Source organism: Pezoporus occidentalis, unplaced genomic scaffold (assembly GCF_034315485.1).
Source record: "Pezoporus occidentalis ecotype Australia unplaced genomic scaffold, CSIRO_AGI_Poc_V1 ctg76, whole genome shotgun sequence".
Taxonomy (NCBI): Eukaryota; Metazoa; Chordata; class Aves; order Psittaciformes; family Psittacidae; genus Pezoporus; species Pezoporus occidentalis.
In genome coordinates this window covers 2,988,571-3,009,464 of record NW_026916115.1, presented here as the reverse complement: position 1 = coordinate 3,009,464, position 20,894 = coordinate 2,988,571, and the positions used below count along the sequence as shown (strand labels likewise).

The following is a 20,894-nucleotide window of genomic DNA, read 5'->3' as shown; positions in this document are numbered from 1 at the left end:
TAGAGCTTTAGCTCATGGGTACTGCCTGTCATGGCAATCTACCCCCAGACTGCAACTGGACCATTCCACCTCCCTCTGTGTGCTGCCAAAGGCAAATGGAAATACCAGGGATCTGACAGCCCTGTCTGTTTCCAGTTTTCTGTCCACCTTCTCTCATTAGCAAGTAAAATGAATGAGCAGAACGTCTCCTCTCTAATCATTCTCCTGCTGCTGCTGGATTCACTTTGAGACATCAAAAGCATCTGTGCATTTTGTCCATTTTACTAAGAAGGAAGTGACCAAAGTAATAAGCAGCCAATTTCAAAGCCTGCTAAATAAATTGCATATGAACAAGAGGCTACAGCATCACATGTTGCAACAGCAGGATTAACCAGGCCACTCGTAGCCTAAAAATAAGCTAAAAAAAGTATATAAATATATATAGATGACATGCAGTCAAACACAGACCACTTGGGGCTCTCCCCATTTCGGCCTCTTTCTTCATGTTGACTTTTCCCAGTAATGTTCAGACCAGCAACTCTGGTCTGGCTCCAGAAAGCTGCTACTGTCACAGAGATGTGAGGGGAAATCAGGATGAGGACCTCAGCTTCAATCCAGCATGTAACTTCGCAAACAGCATGTAAACTGCTCCATAAGCAGCTACAGAAAGCTGGCAGGGCTCTGAGCTACAAGCTTATGGCACTAACCACCAAGCCCAAAATGCATGGTGGAGGTCAAGGCTGCTGGGATAGTATTAGACCTGAGGTTCTCCAGAGGATCAGCACCAGCCTGGGTTTGGGCACTGATTTTATCTGGATGTCTGATAGGCACGTAAAGAAGGGCAAGGTCTCTTCCATATTACTTGACATTTCATGGATGGATAGAAATACATTGATTAGGCACTCAGGAAGACTTTTAATTCACATGCTGAAAACCTGGCAAAATGCTGGCACAGGGAGGTCTGTTGCTTTCACAAAACCCTGTGCTGGCAGCTGCTGTCTGTTATAGCCAGTCTGGGCACCAGGAGTAAGCAAAGTGAGGGAGCATTCCTCCTCATTTCAGACACTGCTCCAGCTGGCTGCACATCAGGAGCTCACCTTTCAGCTCCGCTGCACTCCACACTGGCAGCAGCAGTCAGAGGATGGGCTCTGGTTAACACCAACTGGTGAGTTAAATGCACAGCCTGCACTGCCCGAGAAACAGCCTGAGCCTGCAGGGATGCTTGTGTCAGACTCCCCATGCTACCAGGACCCCAAGGAGCAGCAGGATCATGGCAGGTGCTGGATGCCTGCCAGCAGCTTTTCTACACCTTGCTTTAACTGGGTTTCCTTGCTTGCGCACTGTCTGCTTGCTCCACCACATGCCACAGGCAAATACATCATTTAAATTACAGACTTTTACAGCTGAGATGCCCTCCTCTAATGGTTTCTCCTGGTCACACAATTTTTCTGACCTTGCTCTTTACTAACAACAGATTCAAGTATTTAAAGAGGAGATGCATGAAATAACTTACCTTAATTGTACCCTGGCTGTTAGCAGCAATCAGCACGTTGGACTCCTGGAATAAAAGAAGAGGCACTATCACAGTCTGCCAGTGCAGACTTCCCCCCCGGTTTTGGAAGCAGCAGCAGAGAGCAGCAGTTTTTTATATCTTACACACTAGAAGTGTATCTAATTTCAAAGGGACTTAACTCTTCCCAATTCAAAGATGCTTTCGAGGCTGAAAGTCTTTATAAAAGTTCCTAGAAGAATTAGAAAGCCATAATCCTCAGTGCTTCTGCAGAGCTTTAAATCTCCACAGTAATTTACAAACATAAACCCTCACAGTCTCCTTGAGAAGTGGGCTAATAATAATAACAATAATTATATTAATCTTTTGGCAGCATACGGACAAAGGTCTCCAGCACCCTAACTACATCGACTTATCATCATGACAAACCCTCTTTGTCTCTGTGGCCACGCAACGTCTCCCACAGCCAGGAGGTTTCAAACAAGTGAAATAAAAGAGAGAAGATTAGAGAGCAATAGCAGATAAATGCAGTTTGGAAGGGAAGATAAACATAGAGGGCTCCAGTCCTGCTTCATGCAGAAAGGCAGCATCTATTTACCTCCTGCCAACTGATGATGTTGCATTTGGAGATATCCTAGTTGTCTGCAAATTAATGGTCTCCTGCATTAGTCAGGGAACCCCCAGGCAAAAACTCTGCTCTTCAGACCACACTCCTGATGTGACCAGCAAGTGCAGATGCACCCTCCCAAACCAAAATTGCTCAGACTGGGGGAAAACAACATTATGCCAATAAACCTTAAGCATTTAAGGGCTGGAGTGCTGACAACAGCCTTGGGGGTGCTGAAGTTGAACGACTGCTCCCAGACTGGTGTCCCACATGTGTCCTTGCACCAGCAGTGACAGTGTATGCTGTTGAACCTCCCACCATGAACTGTCTCCCCTAAAGACAGCTATCTTTTCTCAGACACATTTTAAAATTTCTCCCTCTGCTATCTATCCCCAAACTTGCTGCAATTATCCTATCACTTAACACATGCCTTTTTAATAGGCTCAGTGACTAGAATATGCCCTGCTCCAAAGGGAGCAGAAAGGTAGCTCAACCCAGCCCCAACAGGGTTGCACGCTGCCACAGGGTTTGTGACTTTGCACAGCCACCAGCTTTGAAACAAAGGGAGAAAAACAGTTTTCAGGACAAAACCCCACTTATAAGGTAAAAGTAGCTTTGTGGTGGACTGGGCTAATTGTTATAGATAGATTTAATCACCCTGGTACAATCATTAGGGGATTAGTTAAGACTTCTGATATTATCTCATCAATGATCCTCCAACTCAAAGCTCCTGAAAAGAAAGTATAGCCTCGAAAGGAAGCATATACTTCAATTTCCATTAATTTAGTGACTAAAAACGTCTAATCCTGTGAACTGCTCAGCTTCTGATTAATAACATTAAAATCAAAACCCACCAGGGGAAAGCAAATACAAATATCCTTTGGGGACTAAACCAGGGACCATGATACCTGGTAGGATTTTGGAAGCAAGGGAGAGGGACTGGCAGGTATGTAGTGTATACTGCAAGACTTGAACTCCTGAGTACAGATGATACAGGTTTGAATAATTCCTGTTTGCACTGTGAGTGACTAGTGATTTATCCAGCTGCTGCAGTCTGCTGGGGTACCACTGTAAATGAACTCTGGTTGAATGAACAGTTTTACCTGCTAAATAAAATAAAAATGCCAGAGGGTAATGTACTCTCACTCCTTGATCTTCAGAAGCCACTGTGGAATTTTTTTCAGCAGGGTCTAAGCTAATCACTGCTCTGCTGCTTTCACCCACAACTGTGAGATGCAAACAGGAGCAGACAGCAGCAAAATTAGCACCAGATCTGTCATCGAACAAACAGTGACTTGCTTATTAAGGCACTCTAGCACTGCTTCCCTGGGAACACAGCTAAGTAACTTGTTTTTAAGCCTCTAAAGAATCAATTCTCTTCCTTTCGTGTTGCCTGTAAAACAGCCAATATATTCAACATATTAAACACCTAAGCAAGTCATGAAGTTGCTTACCTCTGTAGGTTTGTAATTTGTGACAGCCACGTGCATGTCAAACCAATCTTTTTGCCAGGACATGCATTAATGGAGTCATCACATCCGCAAAAGATAACCACCATGAGCAATACCTACTTCCCCTACTGCATCACTACAAGCATCCGTATCTCTCAGGCATAGAAACAGGATATCACCATCCACTGTGGTTGCATGTTTTACTTTACCATAATCATTTGATGTTTCTACGCACGGCAACAAAGTTGAAAAGCTGGCCTTCCTCATCCCTCTTTCTGTTGTCTGCAGGAGCCACAAACTCCAAAAGCAGAGGCAGGGGGCATGCTGGAGGTCCACCCTGACCACATAGCCCTACTCTGAAGAATTCAGTTATTAAAATGACTCCTCTATGCATGCACCTCCTCCTATGAGTGGTTAGCACCTGTAGCCCTTCTTAACAGGAGAGGCAGAAGGTGGCAGCTGCCTTTGCTAAAAGAAGGTTGAAGAAAAAAAAAGAACACACGCATACACACACCCCACAGCCACCCCAAGAATCAAGAGAGTTTACTGCCTGGCAAGTAATGGCATTTTGTTCCATGCAGTTGCTAATGTCAAGTATTACTGAACCCCAGTGGAAAGCCACCAACCTGTGTAACCTGGCAACCTGTCCTTTACACATCAGGCAGATAAGGAGCGATCAGTGGATATGTGACAAAGTACACTCAGGTCCCCTGCAATGAGGTAACATGGCATCTCAAACAAGGTGGGGACAGCTATAAAATTGACAGGAAATAGTTTAAGAGTTTTGGTCCTGTTAAATCAATAGAAAAGAGCAAGGACTCTAAGGATGTCAACAGTATGCATTTTCTTGCCTCTTGGCATTACATATGAATTTAGAGAGATTGACAAATGTAGGTGCACTTCAGGACTCATGTTAAGATCAATATAGTGTGCAGGTCCAGAACTGCTCTAAGATGTTCCAGGGCTAAGTCCTGCACTAAGACTTATGAACAGCCTTCCACATGTGCGGACTTTTTCCTTGATTGCAGAGACGGTATTATGGGAAACGTGAAGGACAGTTTCTTGACACTGGAAAAGACTCTACCACTTTGTTATTGCATGCACATGTATCCACGCAGAGGTTGTGTTAGGCAAAATGAACTTACAAATCAAAGAGCAGACAGAATCACCCCTGTCCTGAACCTGACACATCCCTGTTCTCTTGGATCTGGCACTGGATGAACATGACTAGTCCATCCACAGGAACTTCGGAGCATTTGCCCTTGGGACTTGAAGGGACTTTCATTGATTGCACCAAAATAAGAAATTTCTGCAGTACATTTTTGATGGCAAAGAGAAACAAAATCAAATTTAGGACCTTCCTGAGTATATGAGATACCTGCTACATTCATCATTCGAGGGAATTATTTATCTGGTGACAGCTGGGTTTTTGAAGCACACTGATTTTCTTCTCTTCTAGATGAGCCCTCTACTTGGATGGCCCTGGGGAAGCAATTTGTACAGGGAAGAGAGGGAGAAGAAGGAAAGTCTGGCTGACTGCTGGTATTCATCCAAAAGCAGTTGGCATTAAGAGAATCAGGAATGCTCTGGATGTTTTGTGAAGCTTGAGGAAACTCAGCTGAACAACTGAAAAGTTATCAGAGCTGCTTCAGTGTGACAGGGAGTAGAACACAGCTGAGGTTGTAGCTCTTCCTTCTTTACACCTTTGTGCAAGAAAACACAGGGGAGGTGGGGTGCAGGACTAAATGAACATCACCCCAGAAGGACAGCTGCTAAAATTATGCATACCTCTCCTTGGAGGAACATGTGTTGATACCCAAGCAGACTCTACTCTATGGAGCAATGGAAAAATCCAGACAGACCCTCTAGCTAAGCTGTAAATCCATTCTCCCAGGAGCTGCAAGACTTATCTCTGGCCATACCTCTTCTTTAATAAAGAGGCATTGTGGACACGTGCCTGCAGCCACAATACTCCAGGAATTAAGCACCCCTCTCACCACCAGGCTTGTGAAAAGTCACAGCTGAATATTCTATTGTCTTCCTTTCCTGACATGGAGAGCCTGCCCCAAAGGGGCTCAAAACAGGCAAGATGTGCACAAATCACCTGCATTTCACCTGCAGGTCACTGCCCTGGACTTCAAGAGAGCAGACTTTGGCCTCTTCAGGAACCTTCTTTGTAAGGTTCCATGAGATATAGCCCTAGAGGGCAGGGGGGCCCAAGACTCTTGGTTGATATTCAAGGATCACCTGCTACAAGCTCAGGAGTGCGGCATCCCAACTAGAATGAAGTGCAGCAGGAGGGCCAGGAGACCTCCTTGGATAGATAACAAGCTGCTGAGGAAACTTAGAGGGGGAAAAGAGGCTTATAAAAGGTGGAAGCAAGGACAGGCAGCCTGGGAAGAATACAAGGATTTGTCCGTGAAGCTAGGGACCATGTTAGGAAAGCTAAGGCTCAGTTAGAATTAAACTTGGCTAGGGATGTGAAAGATAACAGGAAGGGATTCTATAGATACACTGTGAATAAAAGACAGACTAGGAACAATGTGGGCCCTCTCCAGAAGCTATCAGGAGAACTGACTGCCCTGGATTTGGAGAAGGCTGAGGTTCTTAATAACTTCTTTCCCTCAGTCTTCACTTCCAGGTGCACTGGCCACACCACCCAAGTCTTGGAAGGCAGATGCAGGGACTGTGAGAATGAAGACCCTAGGCCCACTGTAAGAGGATCAGGTTAAAGACCATCTTAAAAATCTGAACGTGCACAAGTCCATGGGATCTGATGAAATCCATTTGCGGGCCCAGAAGGAGCTGGCGAATGAAGTTGCTAAGCCACTGGCCATTATATTTGAAAAATCGTGGCAGTCAGGTGAAGTTCCTGACGACTGGAAAAAGGGAAATATAACCCCCACTTTTAAGAAGGGGAAAATGGATGACCCAGGGAACTACAGACCACTCAGTCTCACCTCTGCAAAGTTTAACCCTGACAAGTGCAAGGTCCTGCACCTGGGTCGGAGCAATCCCAGGCACAGCTACAGGTTGGGCAAAGAAGAGATTCAGAGCAGCCCTGAGGAGAAGGACTTGGGGGTGTTGGTTGATGAGAAAATGAACATGAGCCGGCTGTGTGCGCCTGAAGCCCAGAAAGCCAACCGTATGCTGGGCTGCATCAAAAGGAGCGTGACCAGCAGGTCCAAAGGAGGTGATCCTGCCCCTCTACTCTGCTCTCATGAGACCCCACTTGCAGTATTGTGTGCAGTTCTGGTGTCCTCAACATAAAAAGGACATGGAACTGTTGGAACAAGTCCAGAGGAGGGCCATGAGGATGATCAGGGGACTGGAGCACCTCCCATATGAAGACAGGCTGAGAAAGTTGGGGCTGTTCAGCCTGGAGAAGAGAAGGCTGCGTGGAGACCTCATAGCAGCCTTCCAGTATCTGAAGGGGGCCTATAGGGATGCTGGGGAGGGACTCTTCATTAGGGACTGTAGTGACAGGACAAGGGGTAACGGGTTAAAACTTAAACAGGGGAAGTTTAGGTTGGATATAAGGAGGAAGTTCTTTACTGTGAGGGTGGTGAGGCACTGGAATGGGCTGCCCAAGAAGCTGTGAATGCTCCATCCCTGGCAGTGTTCAAGACCAGGCTGGACGAGGCCTTGGGTGACATGGTTTAGTGTGAGGTGTCCCTGCCCATGGCAGGGGGATTGGAACTAGATGATCTTAAGGTCCTTTCCAACCCTAACGATTCTGATTCTATGATTCTATGATTTCTGCCCCCTGCCTTTAACGTAACCTTTGTGAGACCATTCCTCCTCCATTATTCCACATAAACCAGGTCCTTAAAGTGAAATTCTGAAGCTCACACTGAAGGAAAATTTGGAGCTTGCTCTATGCAAGAGGAGCAGCCTGGACACTGCCTTTGAAACATCTCAGTTCCCTTGTTGGGAGCAAAACTGTGAATCAGAACATTTCTATGTGAATGTAACCAACACTTCCATAGTTTGTAAATGCAGTAGTTTTGAGAAAGCTGATCTTACCAGGAACAGAGTCAGAGTACTTGAAGGCTGGGAACTGCAGTGGGTAGCTAACAACCACAGCTTTGACCATGGAAGCCAGCACGTAAAAGCTGCAGCATCACTCCTCCATGCTGTTAGCCCAACAAAACTGGTCTTTAAACAAACTTATCCAATTGTGTTTCTTGCAAGGCTGAGGAAGGAAGAAAGTTTGGCTAATAGAAAGTGATACAACACAGACTTCTACTTTGACGCTCACTCCTAAATTCTAGAGATGCCAGCAATAATGCAAGGGGCTGAAAAAAATTGTTCTTTAGGATTATAAAGATGCCAGTGTTGAAGCAAGATGAGTCTCCAAGTTATATGTGCACATGTTCAAGTGACGGACTGGAAACAGTATTTAGGACTTTCACCATATTATGAACAATTACAGGCCATGAAGCTTGTGCCTCTTTTTTACCCCTGATTTTCTGCAGAAATAGAGCATATTCACCTCAAACTTTCAGCTCAGTCATGGAGATAAGCATGAATTGTATGGATTTTCAGCTAGGTTTGCTCTATAGATTCACAGTTAGGATCCTTAAAGATCTTATCTTAAATTAACAACTTCTCACCTTCCCACCCCAGCAGACATTTTTGCTAACAAATGGCTGGTTTGTCAGCAATTCTCTTTCAAGCAGACGGACTCATTGCCATGAACAACCTCACAGCCCTGAACACTTGCTCAAAGAGACTGAAGCCTAATTAAAAGCAAAGTTGTTGATACAATGGGAAAATACACTGGGTGAGAAAGCTTGCACTGAAGTGGCCATTGCCTTATGTTATATATAGGCAGAATAAAAGCATGTAATTTCACTACTTCTGTTTGTACAGAAAGCCCCTTCTTTAAGTAAAACCACACAGTCTTTACTGAAGATGACAACTATTAGTCAGGTGCTATCAGAACATCTGCAAGACATATTTCACCAAAGCTTTTCCCATTGACAACACATGCAAAGTCTTTTCATACAAAGTATGTGAAATCAGTTCCCCAAAAGACCACCGCTGCTTGACTTCATCTTGTAATTACCAGATTCTAATGGCTTTTCACTGAAATTCCCCTGAGACCTGGTTATTTTCTTGCTATATGACTCAAGTCAGCTTTTGTTTTCAAAAGAAAATTACAAATTCTAACCTAGGAAAGACGATAAACCTCCAGTGTACAAAAATCAAGAGATTTTTAAAAGCTAAACTGGTAGATTAGATCTCTTCCCAGCAGGGCAATATGCCGCACACAGAATTTTGTTTTCTTTTTACCACTGCTGCGATACGCTGTTGTCAATGAAGGGGTGCATGGTGGGATAGCTAAAGCAGCGCACAGCCCTCTACCTCCATGTGTACCGGAATTTATTTTATATGTCATCACACTCACCTAACATTAATCCCCTTTGGGAGTATTATCTATACTGTGAACATCAGGCCCAAACAGAAATTAGTTACTTCTTTAGACCCAGCACTTCTTTAAAGAATGAAGTCTTACATACAAAATATATTGTACCAAGACTTCAGGAGCAGCCAGCTCTAGGTTTTAAACACAGAACATAACACACATGCCTAAACCATGTCTTCTAATTCTTAGAAACTGTATTTCTATCTCATTCTGAAGGGAATTCCTTTGTACACACAGAGATAAGCCTCCTTAGGCTTATCTGCCTCCCACTCCCCCAAGCAACAACTCAATATCTATTGAGTTGAAAGAGGTCTCACCTGTGCTTCCTTCTAGATCCAGCTGCAAATACACAATCTTTTGAGTTTTTAAGTTTATAAATGCTACACAGTAGAACCCACATAACAAAGATATTTTCTTAACACACTAACCCGCAGATTTACCAATGACAGCACTCCTTTGGCTTGCTTTGTATAGAAAGGCTTGACTACAACCATATGCACAGGCATATAGTTTCTTCTCATGTAAGAATTCATTGACACACTATAAAGGGGAAAAAAGCTTTCAAACAAATTAGTGTTTTCATCACCCTATCTCACACAGAAACTGCAGCTTCTGCACAAGATAAAGCATGTCTTGCTAGGAAATGCGCTCAGGGAGAAATCCAGCACCTCCCCTCCTTTTTCTTCAATTCCAGACCTTAAACTCTGTACCAGGGATGCTTTTATCAAAATGCTTTCACATCTGCTATTTTCTAACCGTGACTCTCAATACATGAATATATCGCTCTTCCCTGCTCCCTGAAGAAGCAGTGTTCTCATTTTCAGATTTTACATTTAATGCATTTTTCTACTTCTATTCAGACCAAGCTCAGCACAAGATGCTGTAGAACTGGAAGCTTATTTGTTATCATATAAACCCAGGTCTCTGTATTCATAGCACATGGGTGCCCAGAGGAAAGCAGCCCCAGGCTTGCTCCAGTGACACACTCAAATAAGTAGTAAGCTATCTCTCAGCCAAGTGAGAAATCACTTTTTAGTGATTTAGCATAGCATGACCTTTCTTTTCAGCATGCAGCTCTCAAGAAAACAAGATCAACAAGGCAACTAGACCAGGCTAGAAGAAAATAGAAGTACGCATGTGTACAGTGCTGCACACAGACACCAATTTGCTTGTTTCTGCAGTCTTCTCAGTTCAGGATGGAAATAGAGGCCACGACTGATGGAAAGAGGGCAAAGAAAGTTCTGCAAAGGCAGAAGAGCCAGCCAGCAAAGCCCACCCCAGGACTTTTCGATACACTAAACACAACTGCCTCTGTATTTTAGTCATTTTGGAACAAAACTGGTTTTGATGAGCACCTAATTTATTTGGAATTCAAGATGAAAGCAAAGCAGACAGCTTTAACAGCTGTTGCACACTCCCCATAAGGTAAGGTAGGGACATGTGTTAACAAATTATGCTGGTATTAACTCTCCTCTCACCAAGGGCAAGTCTTCTCTTCCTCTATATGTGGGAATATTAAGCTTCACTGCCCATCTAACTGTGACAAGGTCTCTACTACTTTTCCTATGGTTGTATATCCTGGGATTTCAGACACTCCCCATAAACAATATGCACAAGACCTTGAACAAAGCAGCAGCAGTATATAAATACAGCTTGCAATAAGCCTACAAAAAAAGCATACATAAACATGCAACACATTAGCATCAATACTGCAAAACTACAGGAAATGGCTAGGCATTAGTTTAGTGAAAACAGCTTTTAGCATCTATTTTCTTGATACTTAAAGCTTCCTAATATTCATTTGGCAATTCTACATAATGCAATGATGTACATTGCTTGACAACTGCACAATCCAAGACTTGCATTCCTACTGCTGATACATTCCTCTTTTCTACTGTTTGTTGCAGTCATTACATGATTCTAGAGATGATGAATTTAATCTCCCCCTCCCCTCCCCCCCCCCAGCCAAAGTCATGCTGCCCTGCCCACCTCTGCTGTATGTAGCAAACCCAAGCCCCATTGCTTATGTCTCCTTTCCAAACCCACAAGAGAAACAAAATGCGTGATCTGAAGAATTGGCCACCAACCCACATAAGAGTATTCAGAAATGGGATCTAAATCTGGTAGGTTTAGATTTTGATTTTGTGCAGACCAATGGCAAACCATCAGGGATCAGAAAAATAAACAGAAATCAGCAGAATATGAAAAAACCTTTTCAGTCCAGATACCATGAATTAGACAGACAAGCAATACACCTTACAAGCAGAGCCTACCGTGAGTGCTACACAGCCCAGTCCTGAAGCACAGCAAGGACCACCCCTCCCAGCTGCTGCACTGGGAAGGAATGGATGCTCTCCTGCGAGATGCTAGAAGACATCCTTTCCTGTGCCTCCCAGCTCCTCGGTCCTCTTTAACTTAAAACACACTCCTTGCCCTACCGTGAAAAGCAAACTTCAATTTGTTTAAGTAGTTGGTTCTCTTATGCCTCTCTCACACTCATGATGTGTTTCTCCCATCCCTTTTACCTTCTCTACTCTTCTTCCTTCTCCTTTTTGTCAAGTCAGTGCTTTGTCTTCCAGCTCAACTGTATCCAACACGCCTCAGTTGCTCATTTCCCTCTTTCAAATCTTCTTCACACTTGAGTCAGCAATTTCCTAGCTTGTGCAAGAACGCTTTCGTCTTTCCCAAACCATCTGTCCCACATCCTTTGGGGGATCTGTATTTGCGAGATCATTGTCCCTTGCATGTCATCTCTCATCAAAACCCTACTTTCAGCACTTGTTCTTGAGTTTCAACTGCCTCTTCTACAGTACTATACACATCTTCCCATATCCTTCTCCCTCCCCTTGTAAATCCACCTTTGAAAATTCTACTTACAGAGCAGTTCCCTTTTCTTTCCAACCCTTCTGCTTCCAGCATATTAGCACTGGCACAAGATGGGCACACCTTCCTTGGATTTAGAAAGGGAACACATGACAGTTAACCTTCCACTTTGGTCCCAGTATCCAATCAACCAACTCTATATACTCCCACAGGCTGTCTTGTTTTCTCAGCTCTGTACTTGTAGGTCCCTGAACTCATTACTACACTGTTCCTCTGGTCCCTGCCTGGGCTGTCAACTAAAGCTCATTCCCACATCTGCCTAGATAAAAACTAGAGGATAGAAGAATACAGGGAGACAGAAAGCTTACAGTTAGAGACTGAAACACCATGTTATTCTGTGGCAACAAGCTGCTGACGGGCCAGGAACTTTCACCAGGAGAAGGTCACCCACATAAGCAGCCTTGCAGATGCACACATTCCCCAGATACCCTTTCTTTCATACTTTTTCCTGATACACAATAGCTAATACCATGCCATGTTGAAGTGGAGCACACTCCTCTCTAGAAGGCTGACAAATGGTTTCCAAGCTGGGCCAAGAGAGATCACTGCTAGATGACACATCTCCTGTGCTCTATGAAGCACAATGCAGCATTGATGCTGCCAGTGACTTTCCTGAAGTTCAGATCCTGTTATTAAATCAGTCCCTACATAGAAATTCTATGAAATAATCTATTAGCTGGTCCAGCTCCTGCCTCCCTTCCTCTCCCAGTGCCATTAGTTTCAATCTCTAAATAGCTGAATGATACAGGCTTAAAACTGACCCAACCACCTTGACATTAATATTTTAAATTATTAAGTCTTGGTTCTCTAATGCCAATAAATCATTTATATGTGCACTTTTAATTAACAGTCCAATCACTAAAAACAATTTAGCATTCACATAGCACATTTTATCAAAGGAACCAAAGACACATTACAACATTAATTGAGTGTAACAAATGCCATGGTGAGGTAGCTAAGCATTATCCTACTTTGACACGTGGGGAAACTGAGGCAACACAGTCAGTGGACTTGCCCAAGGTTAATCCAGATGTTCACAATGAAGTGCTGAAGACAAAAAGCATGGAGAAATACCACTGAGATTTAACTCTCCTGAGCTGCAGTATCGGGAGAGCGGCGAACAAAGCGGGTCAAGGCAGTTTGCACAGGCAGGCGAGCAGGATGGTGACCACTCGTCGTATGAGCAGGACCCGGTCCGGGAGCCCTGCTCTGGCTGCCCCGGAGGTGGCCAGCATAGGCACCCAGACACAGCCGATGAGAGGGGAGGCTGCAGTGCAGAGCTCGGGGTGTAGAGAGTGCCTGCACTGGTCTGGTGAGGGGAGGGTGCACAATGGGCAGGGCTGCGCTCGGTGCTCCCTGGTGGAGGTCTTCCTGCAGCAGGGGCTGAGCTGCGGGATGCTGTTAATAGACTGCGAGATGTCAGGGAAGCTGAGAGGAAGCAGGAATGCTTGCTCCTGGCCTGAACTGTGCAGGGGCCTCAAGCTTCACCTCTAGCTCATGAAGGAAAGAAGGAGACCGTTAACCTGTGAAGCTGGGAATTAGTGACCAAAAAAAACCAACAAAAAAAGGAGGAAAAGGACAACCAAAAGCAAGGGGCTTCCTCCTAAATCTGTTGTCCCCACACAGAACCGCTTAGCTGTCCTGCAGGGGGCTAATGAGGAAATGCACTCGAGCCAGAAACAGCCGGCTGATGCACTGCTAAAGAAGATCTCTACTGGTGCTGCTAGGAAAAAGCGGTGGGTCGTAGTAGTAGGGGACTCGACGCTGAAAGGGACAGAAGCACTTGTCTGCCGGCCAGACCCCGTCTCAAGGGAGGTGTGTTGCCTACCGGGGGCACGGATCAGGGATGTGGCAGAGAGGCTGCCTGCTCTAGTAAGTCCCACGGACTATTACCCACTCCTGGTGATACATGTGGGTGCTATAGATATAGACAGTAGTACCCTGGGGAACATAAAGAAGGACTACAGAGCCCTGGGGGAGGTTGTTAGGGGCTCTGGAGCTCAGACAGTCTTTTTGTCAATTCTCCAGGATACAGGGGAGGACCTAAAGAAAGCTAGGAGGATTAGCCAGGTTAATAAATGGTTAAAAGGGTGGTGTCATAGTCAGGGGTTTGGGTGTCTTGAACACAGGACCCAAGTTTGTAGGCCAGGTCTAGCGGGGGCTGGTGGAGCTGGTCTGATGATAAAGAAGGGAAAGAGCAGTTTTAGTGGGAGGCTTGCCAGACTGGTCAAGGAGGCTTTAAACTAGATGTGTTGGGGGAGGGGGGCATCATTCCATCCCAACACACCCAGTCAGTTGCCAGAACCTATAATAAATGCTCGGAGCAATATAGAGATATTCCAGTTGCTCCAGCCAATGAGCTGGCTTCATTTGGAACATGGCTCAGATGCCTCTATACAAATGCCTGTAGCATGGGGAACAAACAAGAGGAATTAGAGATGTGTGCACGTCTACGGGGGTATGATATAATAGGCATCACAGAAACATGGTGGGATGGCTCCTATGACTGGAGTGTTGGAATGGAAGGTTACAGGCTTTTTAGAAAAGACAGGGCTGGCAGGCGGGGAGGGGGAGTTGCCCTTTATGTTAGGGATAGGCTGGAGAGTATGGAACTCTGTCTGGGGACAGGTGAGCAGTCCACAGAGAGTTTGTGGGTCAGGGTTAAAGGGAGAACAGCTATGGGGGACATTATTGTGGGGATCTGTTACAGACCGCCTGACCAAGGAGAATCTGAGGATGAAGCACTCCATAGACAGATAGGAAAAGCCTCACGCTCACAGGCCCTTGTTCTCATGGGGGACTTCAACCACCCTGACATCTGTTGGAAGAACGGTACGGCCTGGCAAAAGCAATCCAGGAGGTTCCTCGATTGTGTAGAAGACAACTTCCTTCTGCAAGTAACAGAGGAGCTGACAAGGAGAGGTGCCATGCTTGACCTCGTGCTCACCAACAGGGAAGGGCTCATTGGAAATGTGACTCTCCAGGGCAGCCTTGGATGCAGCGATCATGAGATGCTCGAATTTGAGATCCTCAGGACAGTGAGAAGAGCGTGCAGCAAGCTCACAGCGCTGGACTTCAAGGGAGCAGACTTTGGCCTCTTCAGGAACCTGCTAAGTAAGGATCCATGGGATACAGCCCTAGAGGGCAGGGGGGGCCCAAGACTCTTGGTTGATATTCAAGGATCACCTGCTACAAGCTCAGGAGTGTTGCATCCCAACTAGAAGGAAGTGCAGCAGGAGGGACAGGAGACCTCCTTGGATGGATAAGGAGCTGCTGAGGAAAATTCAAATGAAAAAAGAGGCTTATAAAAGGTGGAAGCAAGGACAGGCAGCCTGGGAAGAGTACAGGGATGTTGTCTGGGAAGCTAGGGACCAGGTGAGGAAAGCTAAGGCCCAGTTAGAATTCAACTTGGCTAGGGGTATTAAGGATAACAGGAAGGGATTCTACAGGTACATAGCAAATAAAAAACTGACTAGGGAGAACATAGGTCCCCTCAGGAAGCTCTCAGGAGAACTGGCTACACAGGATTTGGAGAAGGCTGAGGTTCTGAATGACTTCTTTGCCTCGGTCTTCACTGGCAAAGGCTTTGACCAAACCACCCAAGTCCTGGAAGGCAGATGCAGGGACTGTGAGAATGAAGACCTTGCGCCCACTGTAGGAGAGGAACTGGCTCGAGACCATCTTAAAAATCTGAACGTGCACAAGTCCATGGGTCCTGATGAGATCCATCCACGGGTCCTGAAGGAGCTGGCGAATGAAGTTGCTAAGCCACTGGCCATCATATTTGAGAAATCATGGCAGTCAGGTGAAGTTCCCAATGACTGGAAAAAGGGAAATATAACCCCCATTTTCAAGAAGGGGAAAATGGATGACCCGGGGAACTACAGACCAGTCAGTCTCACCTCTGTGCCTGGCAAAATCTTGGAGCAGATTCTCCTGGAAGTCATGCTAAGGCACATGAAAAACAACAAGGTGCTTGGTGACAGCCAGAATGGCTTCACTAAGGGGAAATCCTGCCTGACCAATTTGGTGGCCTTCTATGATGGGGCTACAGAACTGATGGACAGGGGTAGAACAGTTGATGTCATCTACCTGGACTTGTGCAAAGCATTCGACACTGTCCCACACGACATCCTTGTCTCTAAATTGGAGAGACATCAATTTGATGGATGGACCACACGGTGGCTAAAGAACTGGCTGGATGGCTGCACACAAAGAGTTGTGGTCAATGGCTCAATGTCCTGCTGGAGACCAGTAACAAGTGGTGTCCCTCCGGGATCGGTGTTGGGACCGGTCTTGTTTAACATCTTCGTCGGTGACATGGACAGTGGGATTGAGTGCGCCCTCAGCAAGTTTGCCGATGACACCAAGTTGTGTGGTTCTGTTGATACGCTGGAGGGAAGGAATGCCATCCAGATGGACCTTGACACGCTTGTGAGGGGGGCTGATGCCAACCTCATGAAGTTTAACCATGCCAAGTGCAAGGTCCTACACCTGGGTCGGAGCAATCCCAGGCACAGCTACAGGTTGGGCAAAGAAGAGATTCAGAGCAGCCCTGCGGAGAAGGACCTGGGGGTGCTGGTCGATGAGAAAATGAACATGAGCTGGCTTCAGTGTGCACTCGCAGCCCAGAAAGCCAACCGTATCCTGGGCTGCATCAAAAGGAGCGTGACCAGCAGGTCGAAGCAGGGGATCCTGCCCCTCTGCTCTGCTCTCATGAGACCTCACCTGGAGTATTGTGTGCAGTTCTGGTGTCGTCAGCATAAAAAGGACATGGAACTGTTGGAACAAGTCCAGAGGAGGGCCATGAGGATGATCAGGGGACTGGAGCACCTCCTGTATGAAGACAGGCTGAGGAAGTTGGGGTTGTTCAGCCTGGAGAAGAGAAGGCTGAGTGGAGACCTCATAGCAGCCTTCCAGTATCTGAAGGGGGCCTATAGGGATGCTGGGGAGGGACTCCTCATTAGGGACTGTAGTGACAGGACCAGGGGTAACGGGTTAAAACGTAGGGGAATTTTAGATTGGATATAAGGAGGAAGTTCTTTACTGTGAGGGTGGTGAGGTACTGGAATGGGGTGCCCAAGGAAGCTGTGAATGCTCCATCCCTGGCAGTGTTCAAGACCAGGTTGGATGAGGCCTTGGGTGATATGATTTAGTGTGAGGTGTCCCTGCCCATGGCTGGGGGTTGGAACTAGATGATCTTAAGGTCCCTTCCAACCCTAACTATTCTATGATTCTATCTACTTATTTGCTTATGAGAAGTCTGTTCCAGCTGTGCTCCTGCCCCTAACAGACTAGGGAGGGGCACTGTCATCAGGCATGCTAAAAGTCAACCCTAAACTTCAACAGCCTGCCAGGTGAAGGTGATCTCCCTGGGTCAAACATGACACCCAGCCAAGTGTTTCTAAGAACACTTAATGATCCTTCCCGTCCCATGGTTCACACATATCTAAACACATTGGATAAAGGACACTTAACTAGAAGTTGTAGGTCCTAGACCTATACGAGTGTCTGGTATCTCCCAAGCACTTCAATAACTCATCTGACCCTTGGGGAGTTTCACGCCAGGCTCTCATGCCAGGAGAAGAGCAAGAAATTCCTGAATGACACTGACTCTGCTCACAACATGCTGAACAGTTATGAATCCTGGAAAACACCAGGTGTCCCAATATCCTCACTCTCCTACAAATCTATAGTTTAACCAGTTTTTCAGGCCATGCAGAGACTGAAATGCATAGCCTGAATTTCACCTATCACCTCCTTCCCCCCACATCCAAGAGATGACCCTCACAGTGGTCCCAGACAATGGTAGCACTCACACAACCAGCTTGGAGGACATGCTCCTCTGTGCCCCCCAACTGCAGTTTTAGATCCAGCAGTTCTGCTTCCCCCATGTGGTATAGAAAAACATTTGATTCCTAGTACTGAAGCCATTGCTGACAGCCAAATTGATTTGCCCAAACTATCAGGGACAGTTTTTTTTGACAGCGCCTGGCAGCCATCTAGAATTCAGCCAAGCAGCCCACACTGGGCCAAGTCCAGCCTTGGTTGTGTTTTTTTTTTTATGTTCCAAAATCGTGAATTGTGCTCTGTATGAAAACTACATTACATTTGGAGACACTTTAGGTTTCTCAATTATCATGTGATGAAATGTTTCAGACACAGATAATGCCTACTGTCAGTCCCTTTAATCCAAGCCCATGTCTTTCAGCAAAGCTGGATAGATTTTCAAGAACTCTCACTGAAACCAAGAAGAGATCATCTCTTCAACATCTCTGGCAACTGGACCTCTATGCTTAAAAGACCCAAGTATCAATGTGAAATCTGTCTCATGATGGCAGGATGCAGAGTGTTCCTTCTCCTAGCATACAAAGTGTTGCTTATGTGAGAGTACTCACAAAGTCACCAGCTACTGCATGGCTCCCAAGCTTAGACAATAGCATGCACAAATATTACATAGCACAGAATTCACCTAATTAATGCAAGAGAGAGAAAGGTTTGACTAATACTAAGGTATTAAAGCTACTGTAGGCTTAAGACAGGGCAGATAAAGCCCCAAGCTAACCTCTGGAGAAAGAGGTCTTGCAGCAGTGTAACTGGTGGGAACTCATGCTGGCCAGTGGTAGTGGCATAGGCTGGAAAGAAAAACCTTGCTAAACCCCTCACATGGCACCATTCCCTCAAAGCAAAAATGGAAGAAAGATAATGCATTACAACCACAGAGAGCGGCAATCAACATAGAAGAATGTGCTAATCACAGGAGATGTCAGGAATGATGAAGGCAGCCAAGCCAAGTTTGGCTGTCTGGGTCAGCAAGAGGGCAACACTTTGGCAGGAACTCATGAAATGGCTGATGGACTGAGAGAATCAATTTGTTTAAAATTGATAACGCATTCATACACTGCTACTCTTAATTTTATGCAGTTTGGTTGTCAACTCTTTGGGGAAGGGAGCTGTCACTCGCTGTCTCTTTGGACAACACCCAGTGTGGTAGGTTGACCCTGGTTGGATGCCAGCTGTCCATCAAAGCTGCTCTATCACTCCCTCTCCTCAGCTGGACAGGGGAGACAAAAATCTAACAAAAGGCTCATGGGTCAAGATAAGGCAGGGAGAAATCATTCATCAATTACCATCATGGGCAAAACAGACTTGACTTGGGAAAATTGATTTATTTTATTGCTAATTAGAAGCATGAGTAGAGTCATGAGAAATAGAATTCAAATCTTAGAACACCTTCTCCCCACCCCTCCCTTCTTCCTGGGCTTAACTTTATTCCTGAAATCTCTGCCTCTTTCCCCCTGCAGCGCTGGGAGCTGGGGAATGGGGATTTTGGTTGTTCATCACACATTGTTTCTGCTGCTCCTTCCTCCTGAGGAGAACAACTCCTCACACTCTTCCCCTGCTCCAGCACAGGGTCCCTCCCATGGGAGACAGTCCTCCATGAACTTCTCCAATGCAAGTCCTTCCCATGGACTGCAGTTCTTCACTAACTGCTCCAGCACAGACCCCTGTGGGGACACCAGTCCTGCCAGGAAACCTGCTCCAGTGTGGACTGCTGTCTCCATGGGGCCACATGTCCTCCCCAGGAGCTTGATCTAGTGTAGACTTCCCACGGGGGTACAGCCTCCTTTGGGCATTCACCTGCTTTGGTATGGTGTCCTCCACAGGCTGCAGGTGGATCTCTGTTCCACCATGGACCTCCATAGGCTGCAGAGGACAGCCTGCTTCACCATAGTCTTCACCACAGGCTGCAGGGGAATCTCTACTTTGGCACCTGGAGCACCTCCTCCCCTCCTTCTTCACTGCCTTGGTGCCTGCAGACCTGTTTCTCTCACACTCTCACTCCTCTCTGTTGCAGTTTTTGTTTCCCTTCTTGTTACCTTGTTACCACAGAGGCACTACCACCATCAGTGATGGGCTCAGCCTTGGGCAGCAATGGATCCATTCTGGAGCTGGCTGGCATTGGCTCTATCAGACACAGAGGAAGCTTCTAGAGGCTTCTCATGAAAATCATACCTGTAGCACCCCAGCTCCCAAAACCTTGCCATGCAAATCCAATACACCTACTAAATTGGATCTCCTTCCTGCTGACTGGAGCTTCTTTGCACCTTCTTAATGAAAATCACTTTCATCTCTAAGACTGGCCTGAGAGAGATGCATAAAAGCATCGCATTAAAGCAACTAGAATTCTGACAATTTATGTGCTTTAACTGTAATAACATTCCTTGAACATACCCATCCATTTTTAAAGTGGGATCCCACTACCAAACCAAGGCCAAGGCCTCGTACTACCATATTCTAAACTAACCAACTTTGAAAGCTCTGGACATATGTTAAAAAGCTGACTGTTTTGTTAACAGGACTTTGAATAACATTGCAGGGGGGCTAGAGTGCTCAGTATTTGCAAAACACATTAACTATTCTGAATGTTTTACTCATGCCAGCTGGAAAAGTAGTATGATGGTTTCACTGCATCTGCAAGCCTTCTAATTGTGTTACTAGCTGGGCCAGAAGTCTGGCAACAATGAAAATCAAAGCCTTCATTTCTCTTTAAGCCAGGAATTCTATATTTACTAGCAACAGGAACAGAATCACAGCCTAAGTGTCAGCACTGAGGATGCTGTCTGAGGGGATGGGAATGACAGCACACATAGATGCTGTATCTCCAGCTAAGGCTGCAGGCAGGGAGGGTAGAGGATTACACATCTGCGTGGTGAGCAGAGATACGGCAAGAGGAGGGGAAATGAAGCACAGCAGGAGAGCAAAAATATCTCATCCCTGGAGGCTGCTTCCACCCAGAGGGCACCAAACTGCTTGCTGCTAAGAACAGACATCAGAGTACCTGTCTGCAAGGTGGCCCAACTTGTGGCTGTGTAAGCCACTACACGATATATATTTCTTATATTTGCTATGCAACACATATGTGTGCTACAGAAGTGAAATCACCAGGACCCACTGAGATAAAAGGGACAAATTGTTTCTTATAGAGAAAAATCAAGGCACAAACATGAACATCAACATGCATATAAGCTT

General features: G+C 45.9%; 1 protein-coding gene across 4 annotated transcripts in view; it reads right to left on the bottom strand.

Annotated features, from left to right (window-relative positions):
* COP1 (COP1 E3 ubiquitin ligase) overlaps nt 1-20,894 on the bottom strand; it is a 135,041-nt gene that overhangs the window by 1,561 nt on the left and 112,586 nt on the right. For all 4 annotated transcript variants that reach the window (XM_062602221.1, XM_062602222.1, XM_062602223.1 and 1 more), the window contains one exon: nt 1,493-1,537. In XM_062602221.1, the coding sequence (XP_062458205.1) occupies nt 1,493-1,537 (45 nt within the window). The remainder of the gene's footprint in view (nt 1-1,492; nt 1,538-20,894) is intronic.